The following is a 22502-nucleotide window of genomic DNA, read 5'->3' as shown; positions in this document are numbered from 1 at the left end:
CACTATGAAGAATATGTAACAGCTTTGTCCATAGTGGTCATTGTGTCAGGTTTGACAGTTCACTTAGTTCTCAGAAGTCTAAATAGTATTCTGTAATGAGGTGGTAGCATCAAGAATGTGGGAAATTTCGGTATTATGTTTATAACAGATGTGTAACTCTGTTTCCCCACTCAAGATGATATAGCTACCTACTGGGATTGAAGGGGTTAACTTCTTTCCTGGGACTGGGTAGGAGCCACAGAGAGAGTAGGCAAGACTGGGGTGAAATTAATGAACTATTGAGAAGTGTCAATATATGAATGGAGTTACCCTGGAGAGAGAGAGAGACTAGACGACCAAAGTCTTGAACATTAACTTTCAGCGATTGCTAGCCAGTGGGGGCAGAACATGTGAAAACAGTGTGATTCCAACTTGACACACAGACGAGATGGGTGAGCAGACTAAGTTAAGTAGATAACTGCCCAGTGCAGTGAGAGAGTTGGAGTCCTGGATGGTTTGGGCCAGAGATGCAGGTAATGCTGCTAGCACAAGCAGAAGCTTGTGTCATGGATCCAGAAGGGTGCATTTTGCCTCTGACCGCTCACCAGGAACAAGAAAATACACAAGTCTGTTGGGGAACCTGTGTATTTTCATTGTCCCTTTATGCTGCTTGGTCTGCATTTCCCCCACATATATTCTGGCTACAGGCTTCTGGATACATTCCAGAATAGCTCCAATGTATTCTTGAGAGAGTTTCTCTTCTCCATAATCCTGGGTACTATGATTTTATTGCCTGTATATATGATGGTATCCTGCATGCTCATCTCAATAGTTCTACTAAACTTAGGGGCAGGTAGAGTTTCTCCCTTGGTGTCTGCCCATCCTGACAGAATGGGGGATGTGGGCACTTGTAAATTTTTGTACTTTATGGTTTCATAACTTCTAAGGTCAGAAAGTTGTTCTCTGCTTCTTTCCAGCCCCTGTCTTGAAACTGGCACGTAACTATCTGGGCTGATGCTTTTTATAGCTTCGAGGTTTTCTGTATTTCTGTCAGGTTGAGGATTTCCTATTCTTGTTCCATTGCCATATTTTCATGCTGCAGGGCTGTTCTGGATAAGAAGTCAGTTACTTACACCTCAGTTCCTTTCTTGTAGTGTTTACACAAGTTGTAGCATTGCAATTTCAGCAGCATGTACTTACAGGCATTTTGGGTCCCCTCAGCAATGGCTCTTAAAAAATGCTCTCTAGAGGTTTATGGTCACTTCCAACTCAAATTGTTTCCTATCCCAGATTCTGTACTGGCTGAATTGGTTTACCTATTTCCAGGTGTAATGTACCTGGAAGACCTCCCAGTCCTTTTTAAAACATCACAGTAATCTTTCAGTGGGTTTGCTGCAGGTATGCCACAGTGAATTGTCTGCTCTGGATATGTTTTTAGTTTTGCTTGTGTGCCTGTTGTATGAGTCATTTTGTCCCAGGTTTAATTTCACTAAGTTTTTGTGAATTCACTTGTTTAGCTGAAAGCAGTCTCTTCTGTATGACCTGAAATTTCAGCCTGTGTACGTTTTCATAGAATACCAGGGTTGGAACGGACCTCAGGAGGTCACCTTGTCCAACTCCCTGCTCAAAGCAGGACCAATCCCCAGACAGATTTTTGTCCCAGATCCCTAAATGTCCCCCTCAAGGATTGAACTCACAACCCTAGGTTTAGCAGGCCCGTGCTCAAACCACTTTCTTGTTCTACTTGTAACTTATGTTGTCCTCATGGTATTTTTATCATGTCATCATGTAACTTTCATTTGACTTTGCTTTTCCTTTGTTGCATAATGCTGAGGAAGTCTTCGTAGCTCACCACATTCACTGGTGACCCACTGTTTATCTGGCATTCAATTTCTGGTTTGTGTGTTTGTTGCCTTTCTTAGCAATGGGTGCTAGTCTGAGCTTTACAAACCATTAACTTTTGCTGTTTGGCACTGCACAAGTGTCATATACATGCAAAATCTCATCCCGAGTCACTGTTTACTTCCTCAATATGGTGGGTTTGGTTTTTCTTTGGCTTTCGTGTCTGCAAGCTTTAGTATAATTTCTCTTGCCCAATTATTACTTATGACCCCACACGTGGAGCATTTTCCATAGTTTTACTCTACTGTACCCACATGTCTGCCTTTGAATTTTTTCCATGTACTCTGCTTTGTGCATTTGGTCTTGCCTGAGTTTTCGTGTATTTTTTTTTTCTTTGTTACATAGTGCATTACCTGTGTCTGTTCCACTTACTCTCTGCATTTAGGTGTGAGTTTGTTCATGAGTTTTTTTCCCATGTGTATAGCTCTTGGGAGAGTAGCGTGGACTCTTTGAGCATTCTCATTGAGCTCCTGCCTCTTTCATCCCTCTTGCTAATCTATCAAAAATTAGTTAATCTTTTAAAAGCTGATAATTTACTCCTAGGGGAATTCTGCACACTATTTTAAAATTCTGCAGATTTTATTTGCCAAAATGACACATTATAATCACACCAGTTTCAATTATTTTTGGTCATTTATTTCAAAATACCTGTCAACAAGCATGTCTGTAACAATACAGAGAACAAAAAAGATTCAGGAAATGTTTTTTGACAAATAGATTCCTTACTAAGCATATTAATACAGAACTTTGAGTAATAATTCATGTAAAGTACAATACAGAACCGTATTTCCTGCACTCCTCAGAAGCAGTGCAAAGGCTTCTTGGGGGAGTCAGGGTAACAGAGGACCTGAGGGAGAGGGAAGTAAATTGCTGAGAAGAAGCCTGGGTGTGAACTTGGAGGGTTGTTGGGTTGGTTGAGAAAGTATGAAACAGGTTAGGGGGGGATGGGGGATTGTTAGGGAGCTTCCCTCATGCAGAAGCTTTCTTCTGTGCAAAAAATTAAAAGTATGTGCATCTCATTAATTATGTGCATGCACAGTAGTGCATAATTCCCCCAGGAATAATAATTGCATGAGTCAGCTATTTTGCACAGTTTGGCAATATGCTGATTTATTGCTTCTCCTGATTTTTTTTTTTATCACAATTGTTGAAAAAATAACTAGAATATATAACACTTTTTGTGGGGAGGAGGGGAATCTTTGGGAGGACAGCTAAGATTTTTACTTGAATTCTTCATCTGTTGCTGACATATGTAGATGCTGTTGGAGCACATGGCAGCCCATCTCCATTTTCTTTGGGACAGGATCTGGTATGCTGAATGTTTTGGTTCGTTTGTAATATTCTTAGTTTATTTCATTTATCTGCTGACTTGCTTCTCTTCTGACACTATGTTCTCACTGCTCAAGGAAGAGACAAAACAGAAAAAGCATGAATGTTGCCTTTTCTCCACATATATAGACCTCTCTCACTTCCTGAAAGTACCATGGTTTAAGTTCCTAGACATTACCCTTATACATAAGTATATTATCATGTCTCCCATCAGCTAATCTCAGCCCTAGCCCATGGCCTCCTACCAAGCCCAAAATTAACTATAACCTAGGGCTACCAGCTAACCCTAACATGTGACCACCTACTGGCCCTAAGTGAACCTTTGTCTGGGGATGCATACCATCCCCATCCTTAACACTATCCTATCCCCTATCTGCCCAATCTCTAACCCTAGGCCAGAGCCCCTTCCAGACCAAACCATAACCCTATCTTGGGGCAACCTACTGTCACTAATCCTAGGTGAGGTTCCCCTAAAGTCTGCTACCAGCTTCAGTCCCTAACCTGAAGTTGCCTACCACCCCTGAACAGTAAGACTAGCCCCAAACACCCAACCATAGCCTTACCTGAGGCTGCTGGCTAGCCCCAACCCTAACTATATCTCAAGGCTACTGGCACTAATGGTAACAGTAGCTCCCCAACTGTAGGCCTAGCCTGGGGCCTCTTACCAGCCCCAACCCTAATCCTGTCCTGAGGAACCTGACCGTCCTCAGCCCACAGTCCCCTATGAATCTGAGTTCTAATCCTAGGCCAGAGTTGCTTTCCACCCCAAATCATAACTTGGCTCTAGGCACCACCTACCATCACCAACCCTAACCCTCTCCTGGGGCCCCAGCCCTAATCTAAAGCTGCCTTCTGGCCCTAAGCTCTAGCCTGGAGCCATGTACTGGCCCCAGCCCTAACCAGGGTTTAGGACCTTAACTCTAGGGAGGAACCTAGATGTTGGAGAAGTGCGTCCACAGGATCTTGGATCAGGATATGTCGTCCAACTAGTAGAGCGGAGGAGGCTTAGTCAAACCACTAACAATGGTGAAGGAGCCCATATCATCTGGTTGTTGGTCATGGCAGGTATCCATCAAGGAGTGATAGTTGACAATCTCCCTGTAGGAGCCTGGCACCTCTTTCCCAATCTGGTCCTGCATCTCCAGGGTGGTCATGTCCCTGCCAAGGATGATTCTCTTGTGATCCTCCAATGTGCTGAGGAAGGAAGATGCTGGTAGAGTCACTTGTTCTGTACCTGTTTCAGGGCATATATGTTGACAGGATTGAGAAGTGGTTCCCTCCAGATAGACTCAAAGGTGCAGCAGGCAACCTGGCATCACAGCCAACCCTCAGAACCTCTGGCAGTAGGTGTGGAGAGGCCAGTGTCAAGTACAGTCTGCTCCCACACTCCCACCGCCAACTGGATTTGGTGTCAAACTGATGCTAGTCTCCTGCAGGAAAATCAAAGAACCTTCTTAAGTGTGTGTGTGTCTGTACCCACTTTCCCTTGTCAGAGCATTCTCACTTATCTGATTACCTGTTCGAAAGGAAAGTGCAGGCGAATGTTATCTAAGGCTAACAGTGGTGGTCCTTGGCACCATTTGTCATCTAATACCGCCTTATCAGGCTGTATTTTAATAGTGAATGCCATATTCTTGCACGTTGTAACAAATGTGGGGGCAAAAACCTTTCCTGTTCTTCAACTCACCCTCCTCTGTCCTGTTAAAGCCTGGATCAGAAAGGTCTCCTTCCTCAGCAGAAGAGGCGGAGACTGTGTTCAACGATGACTCTCTCAGCCTTCTTATATCTCTTGCACTCCCATTTGGCTCTTTTTTGGCTTTTTTTTTTTCCTGTCTTGCAGAGGACCATACCTGGGGCCCAACATGGAGTCCTCATCCTTGGACTCTCTCTCCAAGGGATGCTTAAAGTCCATTATTGGACTTTCTGCATTGGGGTTGCATCATTGTCGAGAGAGATGGAGTATATTTCAAAACACCTTTCCAACTTCGCTCCAAGACCTGGCTGTGCCAGGGACAGCTGGTTGCAAAGAGGGAGGACATCACTTGCCTTTGGAAGAGCCTGCAAAAGCTGCCTCAGATCTAGACTGTTACTTCTGTGCTCTACCATCCAGTTTTAGTCATCTTATTACCAATTTACCTGATGCTGGTGTACCCCCCTTTTCTTTCTCTTCTTTCATAGTGTTCAGCCAGAAACACTCATTGCTTTAATCACAGCTGCTGTTTCTACTTGTTCTTGAGTTGAGATAAAAACATTCCCAGGTAAGATGGCTGTACAGAGCCTTGAGGAATCGTCAATTATTTTTTTGTCAAGATCCAAATTTCTTGGTCAAGGTCCAGATGCCAGAGAAAATAATTAAAAGGGGGGGAAAAAGTTGTTGGGATTTGTTCAAAAGGATCTAGCAGTCTGGATGTGGCCTGTGGTCTGCCTCTTAACTACCCCTGGCCTTAAATGACTGCAAAGAGGTAGCTGCTATTTCAGCACACTATAGGGAGGGCAGGAAGTTAACCTTGCTCAGTAGCTGTGTTGGTTTCTGGCAAAGGCTTCACTAAGGGCAGATATTCCTGCATGTATATACATTTTTCCCCTTAGTTAGAAGCTGGCCACTCAGTAGTAAGTGCTGTTGGGGGTACAAAACAGTCAGTCAGTTTGAGCGCCAGTCAAATCCAGGAAATAGAGCTGCCAGGGGTAAGCCAGGCTCAACCTGGGGGTTGGATCTCAATACAATTTCCTGTAGTTTTACAGAAGGCAATGCGGATTGAGACTGGTAAAACACCCTAAAAGAGAAATTGCAGAGTGGAGGTATTACATCATTGAACCAAAGACACTGTGTGAGGTTGGTTGTTCTTTCTTGAAGTTGTATGTGCTCAGTAATGAGGAGGCTGAAATAACTGATTATGTAGTACAGAGGTGGGCAAACTACAGCCCACGGGACCCTCCTGCCTGGCCCCTGAGCTCCTGGCCCCTCCCCTGCTGTTCCCACTCACCCCGCCGCCAGCGGGGCTGCAAGCTCCTGGGGCAGCACAGCTGCAGAGCCAGGGCCTGACCTCGTGCTCTGTGCTGCGGGATGGTGTGGCTGGCTCGAGCTGGGCAGCGCAGCTGCCTGTCCTGCTGCTCTGGTGGTGCAGGTGTAGCGCCACCAGCCACCGGAGCTCCGGGCAGCATGGTAAGGGGCTGGGGATGGTCAGAGGGCAGGGGTAGTCAGGAAGGAGTGAGGAGGTTGGATGGGGTGACTGGGGTCCAGGGGCTATCAGGGAATAGGGGGGTGGGAGCTGGGCTACACCTCCCCTAACTGGCCCTCCATATAATTTTGGAACCCAGATGCAGCCCTCAGGCCAAAATTTGCCCGCCCCTGATGTAGTACAACTAAATGTTTTGTTTGTTCATCAGTATAATACCCAGGGCAAGCCTCTGTGAAAGCAGATCTCCAAAAGTCCCAATTTCTATCCCTGTATTTATTTTGTAAGGTTTTATAGATACATGTACTTCTGGGTGTAGGCCCTTTAGATATTTTCCTTTAAAATAAAGAATATAACAGTGATATTAGTCCAGCTAGGGTGCATTATAACTGCTGGTTTATCTTTTGGAGTGTTTATTCACAAAAAGGAATTTGAAATTTGTGTGCACATACCTGTAGCTATCTTATGGTAAAGACTAGTACTGGATCTCTAAGAAGAGAGAGAAAAAGTGAAATCTATTGTTTCTACTGTGAGGGTTCCTATAGAAAGTGCAGCTGTAGTCTTTTGCAAGGATAGGAATTCATGATCTGTGCAAACACTTTAAATTAGAGGAATTCTGTGCTACAGAATTGGCAAGTAAATTGACTTACCTCCCCTCTGCCTAGGTTACATGAGGAAGGAGACATTAAAAGGTGCTCAGTTACTGCCCTAAAAAAACCTTAGTTAGCAAAGATATGGGTGGGAGCAAAGCAACCGGCCACTGACTGCTCTAGTGGAGGCAGCAGCTGTGCATGGGGGCAAGCTAGCCATCTCTGCAAACTGCTGTGACAAGGGGACAGCCCATGTGCCACAGAACTGAGAGTGATACTGGGCTGCAGAAAGTGGAAGTGTCTCATGTATACAAGGCCTCTGTATCAGACTACTTGCAGGGGGTGAGGCCAGTAGAATTTGGCATGAATACCTAAATGTAGCATGTAAATCCTTCCCCTTTTTATAGATAACCCAGTGATTTTTAAGTAGACTAGTAATAAATTAAATGGTTCATCATCATGTATAGTTCCTATTTCTCACTTTAATTCGTCTGAAAATTACATATAGAGCAGGCTGGCTTTAGTTATAACACATTGGTGAGCTGTGAAATCTAAGCACCACTTACAGAAACTCAGTTGCTAATGCTTATTTTATGTTACATAATTAACAATTCAGTCGCTAAAAGAAACTTGTCCTGGAAGAAATATAGTAGCAATATCAAGGCAATGTGTATTTTAATTAAAAAAAATCACACTTTTATACAAATATCCACAGGTAATTTCTAATCCTGGAATGATTTAGCATTACTAGTTGTGTGTATGAGAGGATAGTATACTCATGACATGACATGAGATGACATTTTCAATAGTCCTAAATTTAACACTGCCAAGACATTTATTATTTTGCTCTTTATAATAAGAGGGTGCCCCATACCTAACCATATGTTTTATTTTAATAAGGGCTGCAACAGTCTCAAAATTCCCACTTCTTAGCAACTGATGAGCTCAGTTTCTTGGGGTTTTGAGCCACTGGGCAAAGGAGCTGGGATTTTAAACACTGCTGTAGCTCTCATTAGGGAGACAGACTGGCAGTATGCAGTAAACAGCTATGTAAACACACATGTTGCAGAACAGGGGTCACAATGTAATTTTGGAAGTATATGATGGGGGGGAGGAGAGGAGGAAAATTATACATGAGACCTGTTAACCTTGAAGCAAAAGAATGCAGCTTCTAAAATGACATTTTTAAAGAAAAGCTTCAGAAAGCCTGACTGAATGAAAGAAATGAATTGTAGTACAAAACAAAAAACCCGCCCACAAAATTGATGACCAGTCTTGCTTGCTTCAGTCACCCCAGCAGTCTGCATTAGAACAATGGACTTCTGGGGGAAGGTAAAGCCAGCAGCTTGTAAAGAAAATACTTTTACAAGTTTTTGCATAATTCTCATCCCTATGCAAAACAATTATGCACACAGATCATTAGTATTTTTTTATATGGAATAAGAAATCTTAATTCTTATTTAAATAGTACCAACATTTTAGAATGTAGGTTAAAAAAACCAATAAACTCTTTAAATAGCTCTTATGTTACAACAATTGGTTACTGAGCAGCACAACAGTGTGTCACTATTCTTACAATTAACATTTAGATATATTTAGGACATCACTCAGTAGTCTCAAAAGGGATCAGTGCAGATCCATTGTTAAGGACAGATAGGAGCTTATGTTTTCTTTCAAGTGCTATATAACATTTTCAGTAGTAGACACACTTTTCTCAACATGAAATCCATACGGAGCTGGAAAATTGTTTCCAGAAGCACCTTTCTTTTTGTATTAAGTATAAAAATTAGATAGAAAAACCTATACATTTTGGATGTACAAAAGAAAATTTAAATATTCTCAATTAACACACACGTGTTACAGGAACATAATTAGTCATAGAAATGAAGGGCTGCAAGGGGCCTTGAAGTCAAGCCCAGACCAAGTAAAACCTAGACCATGCCTGACTGGTGTTCTTAAAATCCCCCACTGAGGGGATTCCATAGCCTCACTTGGAAGCTTATTCCAGAGCTTAACTACCCTTATAATTAGAAAGTGGTTGTGGGTTTTTTTTTTTTTTTTCTCCTAATATCTAACCTCAATCTTCCTTGCTGTGATTAATCCCATTGTTCCTTGTCCTGCCTTCAGAAGACAAAGAACAATTAATCATTGTTCTCTTTACAACAGAGTTTAACATTTGAAGACCTATTATTAGGTTCTCCCTTCTCCCCTCAGTCTTCTTTTCTCAAAACTAAATACATGCCCAGGATTGTTTTTTTTTTTTTTTTTGTAATATATACCTGTTGCTCATAAGTCAGGTTTTCTAAACATTTTCATTTTTGTTGTTCTCCTCTGGACTCTCACCAATTTGTCCACATCTTTCCGAAATCCCTGCTGCATAAACAGAAATAAGAAAAAATGCCCCCACAGACTACCGGCATGAATGTTTATATTTCCAAGGATGCGTCAGTGATTGAAATTTACTTTTTAAAAAAAGCACTGGCACTCTTTAAATGCAGTGAAAGCTTCACGTCTAACTGGACTTTCATATCCTATTTAAGAACATCCATATCAATTTTAAAGTTCACTTAAAGTCTTCGGCCTCATTAGTCAAAGACAAATGGTTGCTGATAAAAAAAATAAATACAAGAATTACTAAAATATATACAGAAACATACAACTAATCTTCAAGCTTTTTTTTTTTTTTTTTTTAAACCTGTGTATATTTGGTGTGAGAAACATAGCAACATGACCTATTGCACATTTAATTTAAGACACTTTAGGTTAAGCCCTAACTACCATAGCTGAAGTCTCTTATGACTAGAATATCACATTCACAGATTCCCCAAATTCTATTTGAATAAAGTGAGTCAAGGCTACAGTGTGTTTATAATAGATTGCATATTGTGGTAGAAGTTTGGAAAATATATTTGGGACCAGATCCTGCATTCCTTGCACATCCATTGACTTTAGGAATGTAGAAAAGGACTTTTGTGACATCATTATAAACTAAATGTGCATATTTCATAGAATGCTCAGTTCAATGCACCAATTTTGCCTCTGTCTCTGACTATCTCGAAGTTTAAATAATGCAGATAAATCGGTCAAGCAATCTTAAAATTTAGCTGTGCAAAACAAAAGCTTCAATATAAGTAAAAATATCTACAATCAAAAATATAGGTCCATATTGTATGTAGGTCTGAGTCCATCAGTATTCCATTAATGAAGAAATATTAAAATCTGAATTTGGAGTTGAGGGGGAAAATTTTCCCTATGAGTAACTTTCATTTTCATTCCATTTTGTAATCCATTGTTTTTTCTCAAGATTCTCTTTATGTTTCCCATCTTTGATCTGTCGCTCCTCTTTCCGAATTCTTACAGCATGGTATCGGGGGACACTGTCATCGTACCTGGAGCGCTGGAAGAATCCACACTAGGAAAGGGAACAGTTTAGGATTAAATTACAATCAAAGTACTGTAAGTATAAATGTCAAACTCTTTGCTTGCATTAGTACAAAAGAAATGGCTTCTCTCAAGAAAGAAGTGACAGGCAAGGTAACTGAAAAGTTTAAAAAAAAAAAATGCACACCAAAAAGTGTCTACAGATGTGAAACTGAGCCAAAGTCTATAAATTACAACTATCAGCAGCAAGTGAAAGCAAACTGCACAATCCAACAATTCAAGAGAGCGTAAAACAAATTCCTTCCATTAATTTTGTATGGCTAATTTTAGATGCACAGTCCTGCAGCATTGTGCATTAATTCCTGTTGCCTTCTGTAGGATTACTCGTGTGGGTATGTCTATGCTATAGTGCTGCTGCTGCTGCGCCACCATCACACTGCAGCGTAGTCACTTCCTGCATTGACAGAAGGGTTTTTTACCATTGTAGTTAATCCAGCTCTCTCAGAGGCAGTAGGTAATTAGATAGAAGAATTTTTCCATTGTCCTAGCTGCAGCTACGCTGGCAGTTAATTCACAGACTTGAGCAACATAGCTAATTTGTATCTGTAGACTAGGCCTTTGCATTGCAAGATTAAAACCCCGGTTCAGGAAAGCATCCCTGTGATAAATATGGCAATTCCTTGAAAAATCCTTATCGAATTAAGTAAGCATCTTTGGAGGCAGTTGTATTAAATGCAGAGTTTGTGTGGGTCAGGAAGGAGATGTGATGTGAGGCCTGGGAGATCAAAGGACTATATGGAAAATGTGCCACACAAGAATGGACTTCTGGGCCAAGAAGTGTGAAGTGAATTTTCTGGGGAATACCTAGGGGGAGAGGTTAATGCAAACTCCCCAACCTTTGGTTATACAAACTCTTAGCCTTTTAAATTTATGTGCAGAGGAATGGGATATTTTCTGCTGATTACCTGTTCCTGGAGATGAGATCCCAAGCCCAAAATGCATAAAGAAACAGCTGAACTGCCCAGCATGGGTTCTTCTGAATTTGTAAACCATGGAAAACCCAGTTGTATGTTTTGAAGGACTGACACACATCAGAGCCTGATCTAGGAGTGACCTCTGGTAAGCTTTGTATTGTTTTTAATGTCTTCTCTGTAATGCTTTCACATTAATAAATGTGTTTGCTTAGGAAGAGCTGTGTGCTACCAAACTGCGGACAGTTCATAGCCTTTGGAGAGAAAGCAAAGTGCAGATGCTAGCCTGTCTAGGCAGTCTTGCTCAAAATATCGAAGTGTAGAGAGGGAACTGAGAAGCCTTGTTACCCATGGTCAGGAGGGAAAGAGAAGAGCTGCCCACAAGAGATGATGACTGGGAGTTCAGAACCTTTAAGTGAGTGACCTCAGGAATACAGGTGCAGTTAATCTGAAATGGTGATAACTCCTAGTTGAGAGAGCATTTAAATACATTCTTAAAGTTAAAAAGTTAATTGTGTGCATGCAGTACCTTCCTGAATCTGGGTATAATCCAGTTCCCATTGAAGTCAATTGAAAAACTCCCACTAACTTCAGTAGGCATTAGATTAGGGTCTCAGCTTTTGAGCTCCTAATTTAGTGATTTAAGCTCCTAAGATTTAAACAAACAACTATATTCATAATGTGTTTGATAACTACATATATCTTTATCAAGTGAGTCTTGTTTATTTTAATCAAATATTGGCTTAACTGATTATAGGGTACAATTTATTTTGTTCATTCATCTGTAGACTCAAACTGAGGAGTCAAGGGATGCATTGCATTTGATTAGTTGGCCAGGGCATTCCAAGTCTCTAAGGGAAATCTATTTTTATTAGTAAAAAGAGTGCAAGATTGCAGGGTCAGAGTGGGAGATGTTCTCCATTAAAAACTGAATGAAGAAAAGCTGTGATGAACAGTTCACCATTGAGGCCCTGGTCTTTCACAGTTATATATGCACACACTTAACAGACCCACTGCAGTCAAGGTTAAGCACATGAGAATGGCTTTGCAGGATCAAGGCCTTAGAAATGAAGAGATATGCAGCCAAAGAGTAGAGAGAATTTACTACAAAAGCTTTCTGAGCAGAATACTTAAATTCAGTGGTCTACTGCAAACTCGTAAGAAATATTGCTCTTTAATTATATAGTACTGAAAAAATAGTCACTTTAAAGATGATAAATGGTAGGAGAAAAAGTTGACACCAGTATTCCAAAGTCTGGGGCTGTTCAAAGGTTTGGTTCAAGCTCATTTCTATTATCTACCCTTTCACTGTGTGCACAGTGTTGACAGATTTTAGTTAGATCCCAAAGCATCATCATCTCACACACACACACTCTTATGATTTCCTATGCTGAGCAAAATTTACGAAAAGCATAAAACATCTGTCAGTTTTCAGGAGGAAAAAAACATGTTCAGATCACAGCAGAGTATATTTTAGAATGTCTTAAGAAGTAACCAAAAACTCATTAAACCTTTATCAGTTTCCACAGCAATTTAAAAATAATTATAAGGAAATGCCTTTTCATCATGAGTAGCACAAGGCTTTTAGCATGCATAAGAGGTTAATAAAGCAATTTATGTAACATCCAAATATCAGGAAACACTAACACAAAACCAGTAAACTTTATTTTACATCTTAAAACTTTACTCTCTGTAGTTACCATGTGTAAAGTTTGAAACTTTAAAAAACTTAGTATACAAATGCTCGATAAGTAATTATTTCAGTGTGTAGAATTCCACTGTAGTGGTTAGGATTTTTTGTTGAAACATACACACAAAAAGCATTCAAAGTAATATGTAAGAGCCTGTGTCTCTTCTCATGCACTGAAAAAGGTGATTATAAACAGAGTAAGCAAGCAGATATTGATATTTTGAAACCCAGCCGCAAGCTTCCCATTGTTAGCCACCACAACCATAGCATGTCCCACAGCTAGAAATTAAAAAATATTGATCAATTACCAATTACAGAAGTAGATCAATACTATGCATCAGAAGTAAGCCTCTCTTTATCAGATGGCTGAGTATGGATCTCAGCCTTGTGATATGTGGCATCATAATGATTTTTCTTACTTCTCTTGAAGAAACCACACTACAAGGAAGCAAGGTATTTAGTCAATTTTATGGATTGGTATGTAAAGGAAAAAGTGACAGCCTATTAAACAATTTTAAAGCCAATTCACAAGACAATCAAATGGAATGGACAGTAATTCTTATCATTCCTTTCACAAGAGCATCAACTGTGAACATAGGTGAGGGTGGAAAAAGGTATTTCAAAACACTTTCCAGGATATCATGTCCCTCTATGCAGAACCAAAAAAAAAAAAAAAAACCACCACCACCTCCTCTAGAAGAGAGAGAATTTGTTACACCACGTTGTAGTTTCTGACTAATCTGTCAGCATCCTAGGGCACCTTGATGTCAACAGCATGCAGAGTCACAAATCTTAGCCAATTGTTTAGCGAGCATTTTAAAATATAAGACAGTATTGCAAAAATACAGATTAAGTATTAACTACTAACCCTAGTACTACAGAACACCAGGACATTATTTGAGAACCAAGAGTTTATGGGATTGGCTCCAAATAAATAATACACCAGGTAAGAGAAGGAATACCACCATTTTTACACATTTTAAGACACCCGTACAATGCTCAAATGATAGAAACACGAATGGGTCACATTAGGTCCCAAAAGACAAGTGGAAATTTATTGTACTTTCACCCAAAAGGGTCATTTGTATGTCATTTGCTTTGAGATGGTCACTTATTTTCTTCAGGACTCTACTGTACTTCCCACAATGGTGAAAGTTCTTGTTGCTTTTACATAAACTAAGCAAATCATTTTTGCCCTTGTGGTGAGGTAGGCATATTATATTCTATTAGCTCAAAAAGCTTTGACTTTTCTCTAGTCGTTTTAATTCTCCTTTCAGTGTAAGATACATAGATGATAGATCTCTTTTATATTGAAAGAATAACAACTGCTTAATACAAACCACACACGTGTGTGCAATCATAATCCTTAACAGTCAAAATGTAGATCCTCAAGTGAGTTATTAAAAATTGAATCAGAAGCAATTTTTTTTGGCAGTTATGTGCTGTTACTTTGCAACAGAAGCTGATGTACCTACTGGAAGAAAGCATAACAGGACAATCAAAAGGGAATTGAAGGGCACCTTAGAAACTCTGAACAAGAGCACCTTTTATGGTCAGCAAAGAACAGCAGCTGTTCAGAGAAGCTATTTTCAAGTGAAGTTCCTCAGGGTCTCTTCTGAAAACATAGTAGAAGTGTCAGAGAACCAGATGGTACCAAGGACTGAAGAGATTTTCCTAATCCAGGAATTTTGGAGTGTGGATGGGAATCAGGAATAAGAGGATTGTACTCTTCCACTTAAAATGATTCCTGACCCAGAACCGGTTTCCCCTAACAATGGTGGCTCTGTAAGGAATTCTTAGGTGATATGCAACTAGGACACTGAGCCTAAGAACCAAGCCACCAAGAATGAAAGGTCAAATGCTTATGTTTTTGACTTTATAAACTAAGTTAATACCAGATTAAAGCTTTAAGGGAGAAAGTAGGTTTTAAGCTAATGCAGCATCTACAATCAACATTTTTCAGTAATGTCTGCGTTATTAACTTCTCAGCACATTGTACATAAAGGAACAATGTATTCTGTCTGGGGTATTAATAGGCATCTATTATGTTTCATAATATTCTCAAGCCACAAGAATGTATCCAAATAATGTTTTATCAGAACAAGAAGCTTTACTGTTCCAAGTACTGTAGATAGTACTAATTTGCGATACATGCATTTTGACAGTTTCAATGAACAGGCCAATTTGAAGTGGTTTGAACTGTAAACCCCAACCAGATCTAATCCACATACCAATCAAGTTAAATAACTTTTTATATTGTAAAATAATGTTAACGTATCGCCAAAATTTGCCCCCAATTTAGGATTTATAAAAGTTTGTGTACAATATCTAACAAACAGAAATGTTCCATAAACATTTGTTTTAAACAAACATTGCCATGCATTTTTTTTTCAGACCAAATGTTGCAGAAACTGAAATTACTATTAATTTTTACTACAAAGCAAAAATAGAACTTCACTGGTCATTTTTCAAGATGAGACATTAAAAACCTTGATTTTTAAATTAATTTTCAGTAAGGTTTTTACTAATAGCATGAAATGAAACTTGTTTAATGATTAAGTAGACTGTGTCCCTATAGCAATATTTTGAAAATGCATTTTTGGAGTTGCTTAACTAGTTTTCTATCTTATTTCATATGTTGACCTGTACCTGAAAAGATAAGAGTGATTTGTAAAATAAAATAACTTACCTTCCATAGTAAAAACACCAACAGTGCGAGCATCAGTATTCCAGCAAGAATAGCCACCAAGATGATCCACCAAGGCACTCCTGTATAAAGTGCTACTGTCTTTGCAGGAAAGACAGTAAGTCGCACCTAAGGGAGGGGAAAAGTTTTGAGTAAGGGGATGGAAAGTTTAACAAGATCCTAATTGTAACCCAAAGTTCACTTCTACAGCAGTTCCTTGAGCTTTCTGAGCTCTGGAGGCTAGTCACTAGTCTGAAGAGGGCATCATGTCTCCTACAATTTTTATATGCCTACTTGAAGCATTTCTTACCACCCAGTTTTCAAGAGCAGCAGGTGACCGTGCCTGACTCTTGAGAATGATGGTGGGGATTCCATGGGACATACTCAGGTGAGATGTAGCCCAGTGTGCCAATGAATTCTTCCAAACTAATGGAAGCTCAGAAGCATATAGGACCTACAACCCAGAAGTACTGAACTCTTCCCTAGCTGAAAGCTCTATGCCAAAGCCAGAATGAGAAAAGAGTCTATGGGGAAAGTACTGGATTAAACTAAACATTCACTAGAACCCTTCCTGAATTACAATTTTTTTGTGGATGAGGTTGGGGGAAAGAGGGACTAAAAAATAAACCTGCCCAACTCAAAGCAGGGACTGTCATTTTATTAAGTGTTTGAATATATCAGAACCAGGGCCATCCCAAGCCATTTGGGTGCCCTATGCAGCCCCCCCGGGTCTGGGAGGCAGGAGAGTGGCATGGGGGATTAGCGAGGGGCCAGGAGCAGCCTGCCCCACTTCCCTTGCCCCAGCCGTGTCGCTCGGGGGAGGGGGCTTGCGGGAAAGGATCCCCCTCCCCCCCCCCCCCCCCCCCCCCCCCCCCCCCACTCACCAGCAGCAGTGGAGCAGCCTGGCCCCAGCCCACTCTACTCCGCCAGCTCCCAGCCACGGCGCTCCACTTCCTGCCACCGGTCCTTTCCCCAACCTGAGCGACATGGCCAGGGCCACATCTCTCCGCTTCCCACTGCTGCTGGTGAGCGCAAGGGGCGATCCTTTCCCCGCACTCATCGGCGGCAGGAAGCGGAGCGCAGCACTGGGAGCTGGGGAAGTAGAGCGGGCTGGGGCCAGCCCTGCCTCTCCCTACCACCAAGCTCACCAGGATAGTGGGCAAGAGGGACAGTCTCTCGCAGGCATGCCCAGTCCCACCCCGTAAGGCAGTGATTTACATCTCCCTTGGCTGCTCCTGCCATACCCGCTTGGGACCACTGCCTGGGAGGGCACATGAATCAATTATACTGTGGGGAAAGAGTAAAATCTGCAGGGGACATTAGTCTGTGCTTGCACAGTGGTGCAGAATTCCCCCAGGAGTAATACATATGATATACACAGGAAACTTCACTACAACCCATGTTAAAGAAATTTTGAAAACTCACTTGAGCAGCTTCATTTGTGAGCTTAATGTTTTCAGCTGCAGCAGGAACACTGATTTTAGCCCTAACGAGGATATCTAGATAGTTCAGTGTAGAATATTCCTGTTTCAAAATATAATGAGGATACATTAGAAGAGAAAAGACAGGAGAGTGCAAAAATGTCTCAAGAATTGCAATAGAATATACCTCTAGGAAAGTACTATTCCACAATCTTGAACGCAGTACAACCAATGCCGTTCTGTCCAAGCCTTGCAAGGGACATTTTATATTCACACAGCGTACATTCACATTACAGTCCTGTAATTTATATAAATAAATATACACACACTTCAAAAGTCACATTTTACAGAAAAATATTTGAAAAATTACAAGATGGGTTAAAATAGTTGTAGCAAAGAAACAGGAGGATGTATGTCCAGTAGTTAAAGGTGTGGTCCCTTTAGAAGGCCCAATCCTTGGCTTGCTGAAATCAATGGCAAAACTGTTATTAATTTCAATGATAAGATAGGAATGGATACTGTCAACCAAATATCTGTCAAAATGTAGGAATCAGTCTGTGCACGATTTCTTTACTTTGTTCTTATTAATTATCCCGCTCCCTTTTAAAGTCCATTTCTGAAATCTAAATGCTTACCTAGATACATTGCTAATTAAATCTAGAGAGATGTATTAAATTGTTCTTTTACAGCTGTCTGGAAATTATTCCAATATACTTGCCAGATTTAGAAAAGAAAAATATTTTTAAAAAGTTATAAAAGTCAAACAGAATATCTATACCGGGGATCGGCAACCTTTGGCACGCAGCTCGCCAGCGTGTAAGCACCCTGGCGGGCCGGGCAGGTTTGTTTACCGGCCATGTCCACAAGTTCGTCTGATTGCAGCTCCCACTGGCCGCGGGTTCGCCGCTCCAGGCCAATGGGGGCTGTAGGAAGCAGCGACCAGCATATCCCTCGGCCCGCGTCGCTTCCCACACCCCCCACTGGCCTGGGACGGCAAACTGTGGCCAATGGAAGCCGTGATCGGACGAACCTGCAGATGTGGCAGGTAAACAAACCAGCAACAAAGGTTGCCGATCCCTGATCTATACAACAAAGTGCCTTCCTTCACTCTGCTGAACCCAAAAGGGTTCCGTAAGAGTAAAGGGAAGGTAAAGAGATGGAAGAGAAATTGTTGTTTTGATATGGAAATGCTTACCAGGGTCTTATATTTTCTTTCTGAGAATAAAGACATTTTTTTGCCATTATTAGTCTGCTTCTCTGCAACTTCACGTTTCCTTCTTGACCTATGGGACTCCTTTAAAACAAAATTATATATTGATAAACGATATGAAATTGATTAATAAGCAAAATAGAAATGTGCAAAAGACTCTTTGAATATTGGGCATTTAAATATTTAGTTTCTTGGAGGTGTTAAAAAGCAATTCAAATACTAAAGGGTAGAGATATTGGCCAAAAGTCAGGCATGTTTAGTGTCAGTTGCAGTTCTCATAATCCTGTTTTCAAGGATTTATATACTGTAAACATAGCTCAGGTAAAAACAAGTTTTACTTTTTAGACTTGAACAGAGCTTCAGTTTCAAGACGCAGGCCTAGGAATAAATACAGACAAATCTGAAGCTATTTCGCCCCAATGCAAAACGTTCATTCCTCCATTAATTGGTGGCATCACAAGGGTATTTCCTAAACCTGGCCCTCCAAATAAAAATATGGAGATGAAAGAAGAACACAGTGACAGTAGGGCTAGTGCGGGTGTCACACAAGGCAAATGTAGGTGTATGCTACATGACCACCAGGATTCCATATCTGAGCGCTGCTGCCACAGACAGTATGTCTATGCACTCCTGCTAGCACTGAATGCTATCACAGCAATTACTAAGATTTAAGCTGTAACTTAAAAAAGTGATCTAAACAAAAATTGAGGGCAGTGAGGCAAAGTGTTTCACTTGCACTCTGCTTCAAAGCCATTTCATTTTTTTTAAACACACCAACAAGTGAGTGTGCTATTCCTACTACACTCTTAAGGGAAAAAAACGATTCTAAAGTTGGTCCAATGAAAGATACTACCTCACCCACTTTGTCTCTCTGAACAACACTGCATATATTCCAAAGTAGGCCGATATGCTCCTGTTAAATTTGTTCACTGGGTATGTACAATAAAAGTGTTTCACACTCCACTGGTTCACCAATATAGCAAGGCCTGGCAAAGTGGCTTATAAGAGATGCATGTGCACACTCCCAGAGTTACTAATTAGGTTTCAATGGGAAACTTGCAAGTTTTTACAAAACATGTAGAGAGTTCACGTTGTTTAGTAGAAGCATGTGAATTTAATATTTGTTTGGCAAGTCAAGTCATGCTTTTAAAAAGGAAAGACATGCACAATCTGGCCCTTAGACAAATTCTGCTCTCAGTTATACCCATTACACATGTAATCAGTTTGAAATGAGTGGGATTGCAAGGATATCAATGAGGACAGAATTTGGTGCACACACTTTAGAAGTACATTACATGTACAAAACAAAGCATGCATTATGCATCCCATTCTACTCGGATGGTGAAGAGATTATTTATATACCTAGCTTTAAAAGTTCTTTTATAGTTGTGGTTTATATCCACTTAAAAATAAATAAATAAATTAATTAAATAAAAGATGGACTTAGTTTCACGTGGAGGAAATTGCAGGATTATCACAGAATTCAATGCAAGCAATGTGTGCAAAGGGCTCACAGGATCTGGTTGGATGTTTATTATTGTCTACCATTTGTTCTTGGGTAAATAATGCCAAATTTCAGTAAAATTATTTGAGCATGTTAGCGTAAAAGCAGACACTTAGGTTTGTCCTTCTTCACCCATTCTGTTGAAAGCTCTTTTAAAGCAAGCATTGGGTTAAGTGAAATTATTAATAAATGATAGAAGAAAAAGACATTTTCTTATTGAAGAAATCCCATAAACTTGTGTGATTCTTTTTGTCTGAAAATTACTATAACAGACAGAATAAAAGGGGAGGGGGGAATCTTTTTTCCATTTTGGACATTTATAAAACTAAGAATGTGAGTAGTTCCATTGATATCAAACCATCCATTCCCCACTCTTCCTTGCCCATTTTCTCCTCTGTATACTTTGAAGTTAAAAGAAGCCCAGACCCTTCTCTACTGCTACTGAACACTGCATCTGAGCTGAGAGGGTATGTGGGTGTTGCTCTTTAAAACACTGATCCTGACTCTCCTCACTGGCTTCTCCTACAGCCTGGCAACAATACTTGGAGTTTAAGGAGCAGATGGGCAGTTCTTCAGTTGAAGCTTGCTATTGGAGAGGGTGAAAAGATGATGGAGAGTAGAGAAGGGCAGGCTGAGAACAAAGTCTAGCAGTTTCAAAAACTTCCCTTCCTTCAGGATCCCAGCTCTTTCAGGCAGCACTTTGTGGCCCTCTTAGCAAATCTAACTTGGGTACCAACCCTAAGTATCCTCTGAAAGCAAAATGAATTTTGCCAGAGGGGCTGCAGCAGAAGGTGAGACAGAGATTAAACTGGCTGCTGGCAAAAGGTCAATTGAGCTCATGAGGAACAAGAAAAAGAAGAGGTTCAAGCAATCGAAGCCAGCTTTAAAAAAGTATAAATAGTTGCCCTGTTTTTCCTTATCTCTTCACCATGAACTGTTTTTCTATCATGGAAGGGGACACTGCTTTATTAAAATACAAGTTAGGTTTTAAAATGGCTTTGCTTTTAAATGTAAAATGAAGAAGCCATAGTCTAATAGCTATGGCAGGATGTAAATTAGCATAGGATATTGATGCACTTTGAGTCACTGAAGATGCAAAGCATTCCAAGGCAGGCACCAGTATCCTACTAACACACTCCCTGTTGTGCTTTAATGTTACATGAACTTGCTTATAAACAGGTGAAAGTACATTAACATACCTTAAGTCGCAAAAAGTTTATTTCATTTTTAGGTTCACAAGGGATTTTCGCCAATTCTTTGGAGTCTACTTTCATCAAATAAAGCAGCCATTTGCCATTGTTGATTTCTTTTGGCCACTGGATGTCCAAGGAAGCTGTGCCAAATGTTTTAAGTGGTCTACCCAAGTTAGTTATCTGTTAGAAATATAAAATCCACACATTGTTTTTATATGCACTGCACTGACACTTGTTGAAGTGTTTTTCTGGCATTAAGAAAAATCACAGGAAAACACAAATTCCGAAGATACCATACATTTGGGATTTTCCAAACAACTTTTGATTGGAAATAAAAGGTAGCTAACCTTCCTAATTATAGAAATTATCACAGCATGATGGTCTGGATGATCTAGCATACAATTCTGTATAACAAAATCAGGAGAAACTAGATTTTATTTAAAAGTTCTATTGATAAAAATAAAACTAGAGTAGTTGCAAGAGTTAGTCTATGAGATCTGAACAGAATACAAAGGTGATAAAGTAAGCAAAAGCATATATAAAGACTGTGGCTGGCCTGGCTGATAGCAGCCATATTTAGTGTTAAAATGTTTTCCAGTGCAGGAACAATTGGAATGTCTGCTCCCTGGGCCAGTAGTGTCTGAAAATGTAAGTGGGATCTTTCTCCTGTAGGACAGCAACAGGAGCCAGAACGTTCTAGCAGTAGCAAAAATGTGCTCAGTTATAGACAAGCAGGAGGATTAAACTATAAGGGAACATCTTATAGTGCCACAGAATTACACTTCTGTCCATCTTGCTCCAGAAGCATGGTAGTTTTTTGTTGATTTTTTTTTAGTCAGAGAGCAATGCTGCAATATCTAGAGCTTTGTCATCACTGAGCCACAGAAACTACAACGAGTATTCTAATTACTGCATCAGCTATAATTAAATAGAACTGCAGAAGGAAGTCTTCAGGAGCCCAAGGCAGGGACACGAATGATAAAGAAAACGGATCTAGGTGCTTCTGAACTTGAGACATGCTCCTTTCCCTTCCCCAGAAACCCTTCTCTCCAACCCTCAAACAGAGACCATGAATGCACAAATTAACAACCTAATCATGTGTCCACTGGGGGTATGAGGAGAGGAGGCCAAGATTCCAGCTTCGAAACACACCACAGCCAGTCAGGATGTGTTTTGGAAGGTGGGGAACAAGGGGGTGGTTCTGGTGCAAGAGCAGCCAGTCTTGAGAAAAAGGAATGAGCAAGTATGGAGCACCAATGTGTGGATGGAGGGAAATACAAGGAGCAAAAATTTACATTGCCAACTCTGGAGCATTCAGGAACCTGCAGATCATTTGAGATGTGTGGATATGAGATCTTGTCTTAGTAATTAAAAGGCAGAAGGCCAAGAGAGTGAGCTCACGGCCATATTTTCAAAAAGGGCCACAACACAGCTTGTTTGTGGATGCTCAGCTTTATGTGCACAAATATC

At 40.5% G+C, this 22502-nt stretch overlaps 1 protein-coding gene and 2 long non-coding RNA genes across 7 annotated transcripts in view; 1 reads left to right on the top strand and 2 right to left on the bottom strand.

Moving 5' to 3' along the window:
* Positions 1 to 3098: 3098 nt before the first annotated feature.
* On the bottom strand, positions 3099 to 4572 carry LOC135974130 (uncharacterized). Its single transcript, XR_010591312.1, has 2 exons — positions 4445 to 4572; positions 3099 to 3278 (listed from the first exon to the last, which is right to left on the bottom strand). It is a non-coding gene; the product is annotated as an uncharacterized LOC135974130 (long non-coding RNA).
* Positions 4573 to 9224: 4652 nt separating this feature from the next.
* Positions 9225 to 22502, bottom strand: part of ITGA6 (integrin subunit alpha 6) — a 67267-nt gene continuing 53989 nt past the window's right edge. Inside the window, exons 20-26 of one of the 5 annotated variants that reach the window (XM_005290467.5) lie at positions 21039 to 21212; positions 18321 to 18419; positions 17313 to 17423; positions 17130 to 17228; positions 15708 to 15833; positions 13327 to 13456; positions 9225 to 10388 (exon numbers count right to left, since the gene is read on the bottom strand). In XM_005290467.5, the coding sequence (XP_005290524.2) occupies positions 13349 to 13456; positions 15708 to 15833; positions 17130 to 17228; positions 17313 to 17423; positions 18321 to 18419; positions 21039 to 21212 (717 nt within the window). In that variant the 3' untranslated portion in view covers positions 9225 to 10388; positions 13327 to 13348. The remainder of the gene's footprint in view (positions 10389 to 13326; positions 13457 to 15707; positions 15834 to 17129; positions 17229 to 17312; positions 17424 to 18320; positions 18420 to 21038; positions 21213 to 22502) is intronic. The other 4 variants (XM_005290464.5, XM_065560761.1, XM_042860735.2 and 1 more) reach the window with 4 other exon arrangements.
* Positions 10334 to 13631, top strand: LOC135974126 (uncharacterized). Its single transcript, XR_010591307.1, has 2 exons — positions 10334 to 10432; positions 11296 to 13631. It is a non-coding gene; the product is annotated as an uncharacterized LOC135974126 (long non-coding RNA).

The sequence above is a fragment of the Chrysemys picta genome, chromosome 11 (assembly GCF_011386835.1).
Source record: "Chrysemys picta bellii isolate R12L10 chromosome 11, ASM1138683v2, whole genome shotgun sequence".
NCBI classification, from domain to species: Eukaryota; Metazoa; Chordata; order Testudines; family Emydidae; genus Chrysemys; species Chrysemys picta.
Note: the sequence above shows the minus strand (reverse complement) of the source record. Positions and strands in the feature narration are given on the sequence as shown.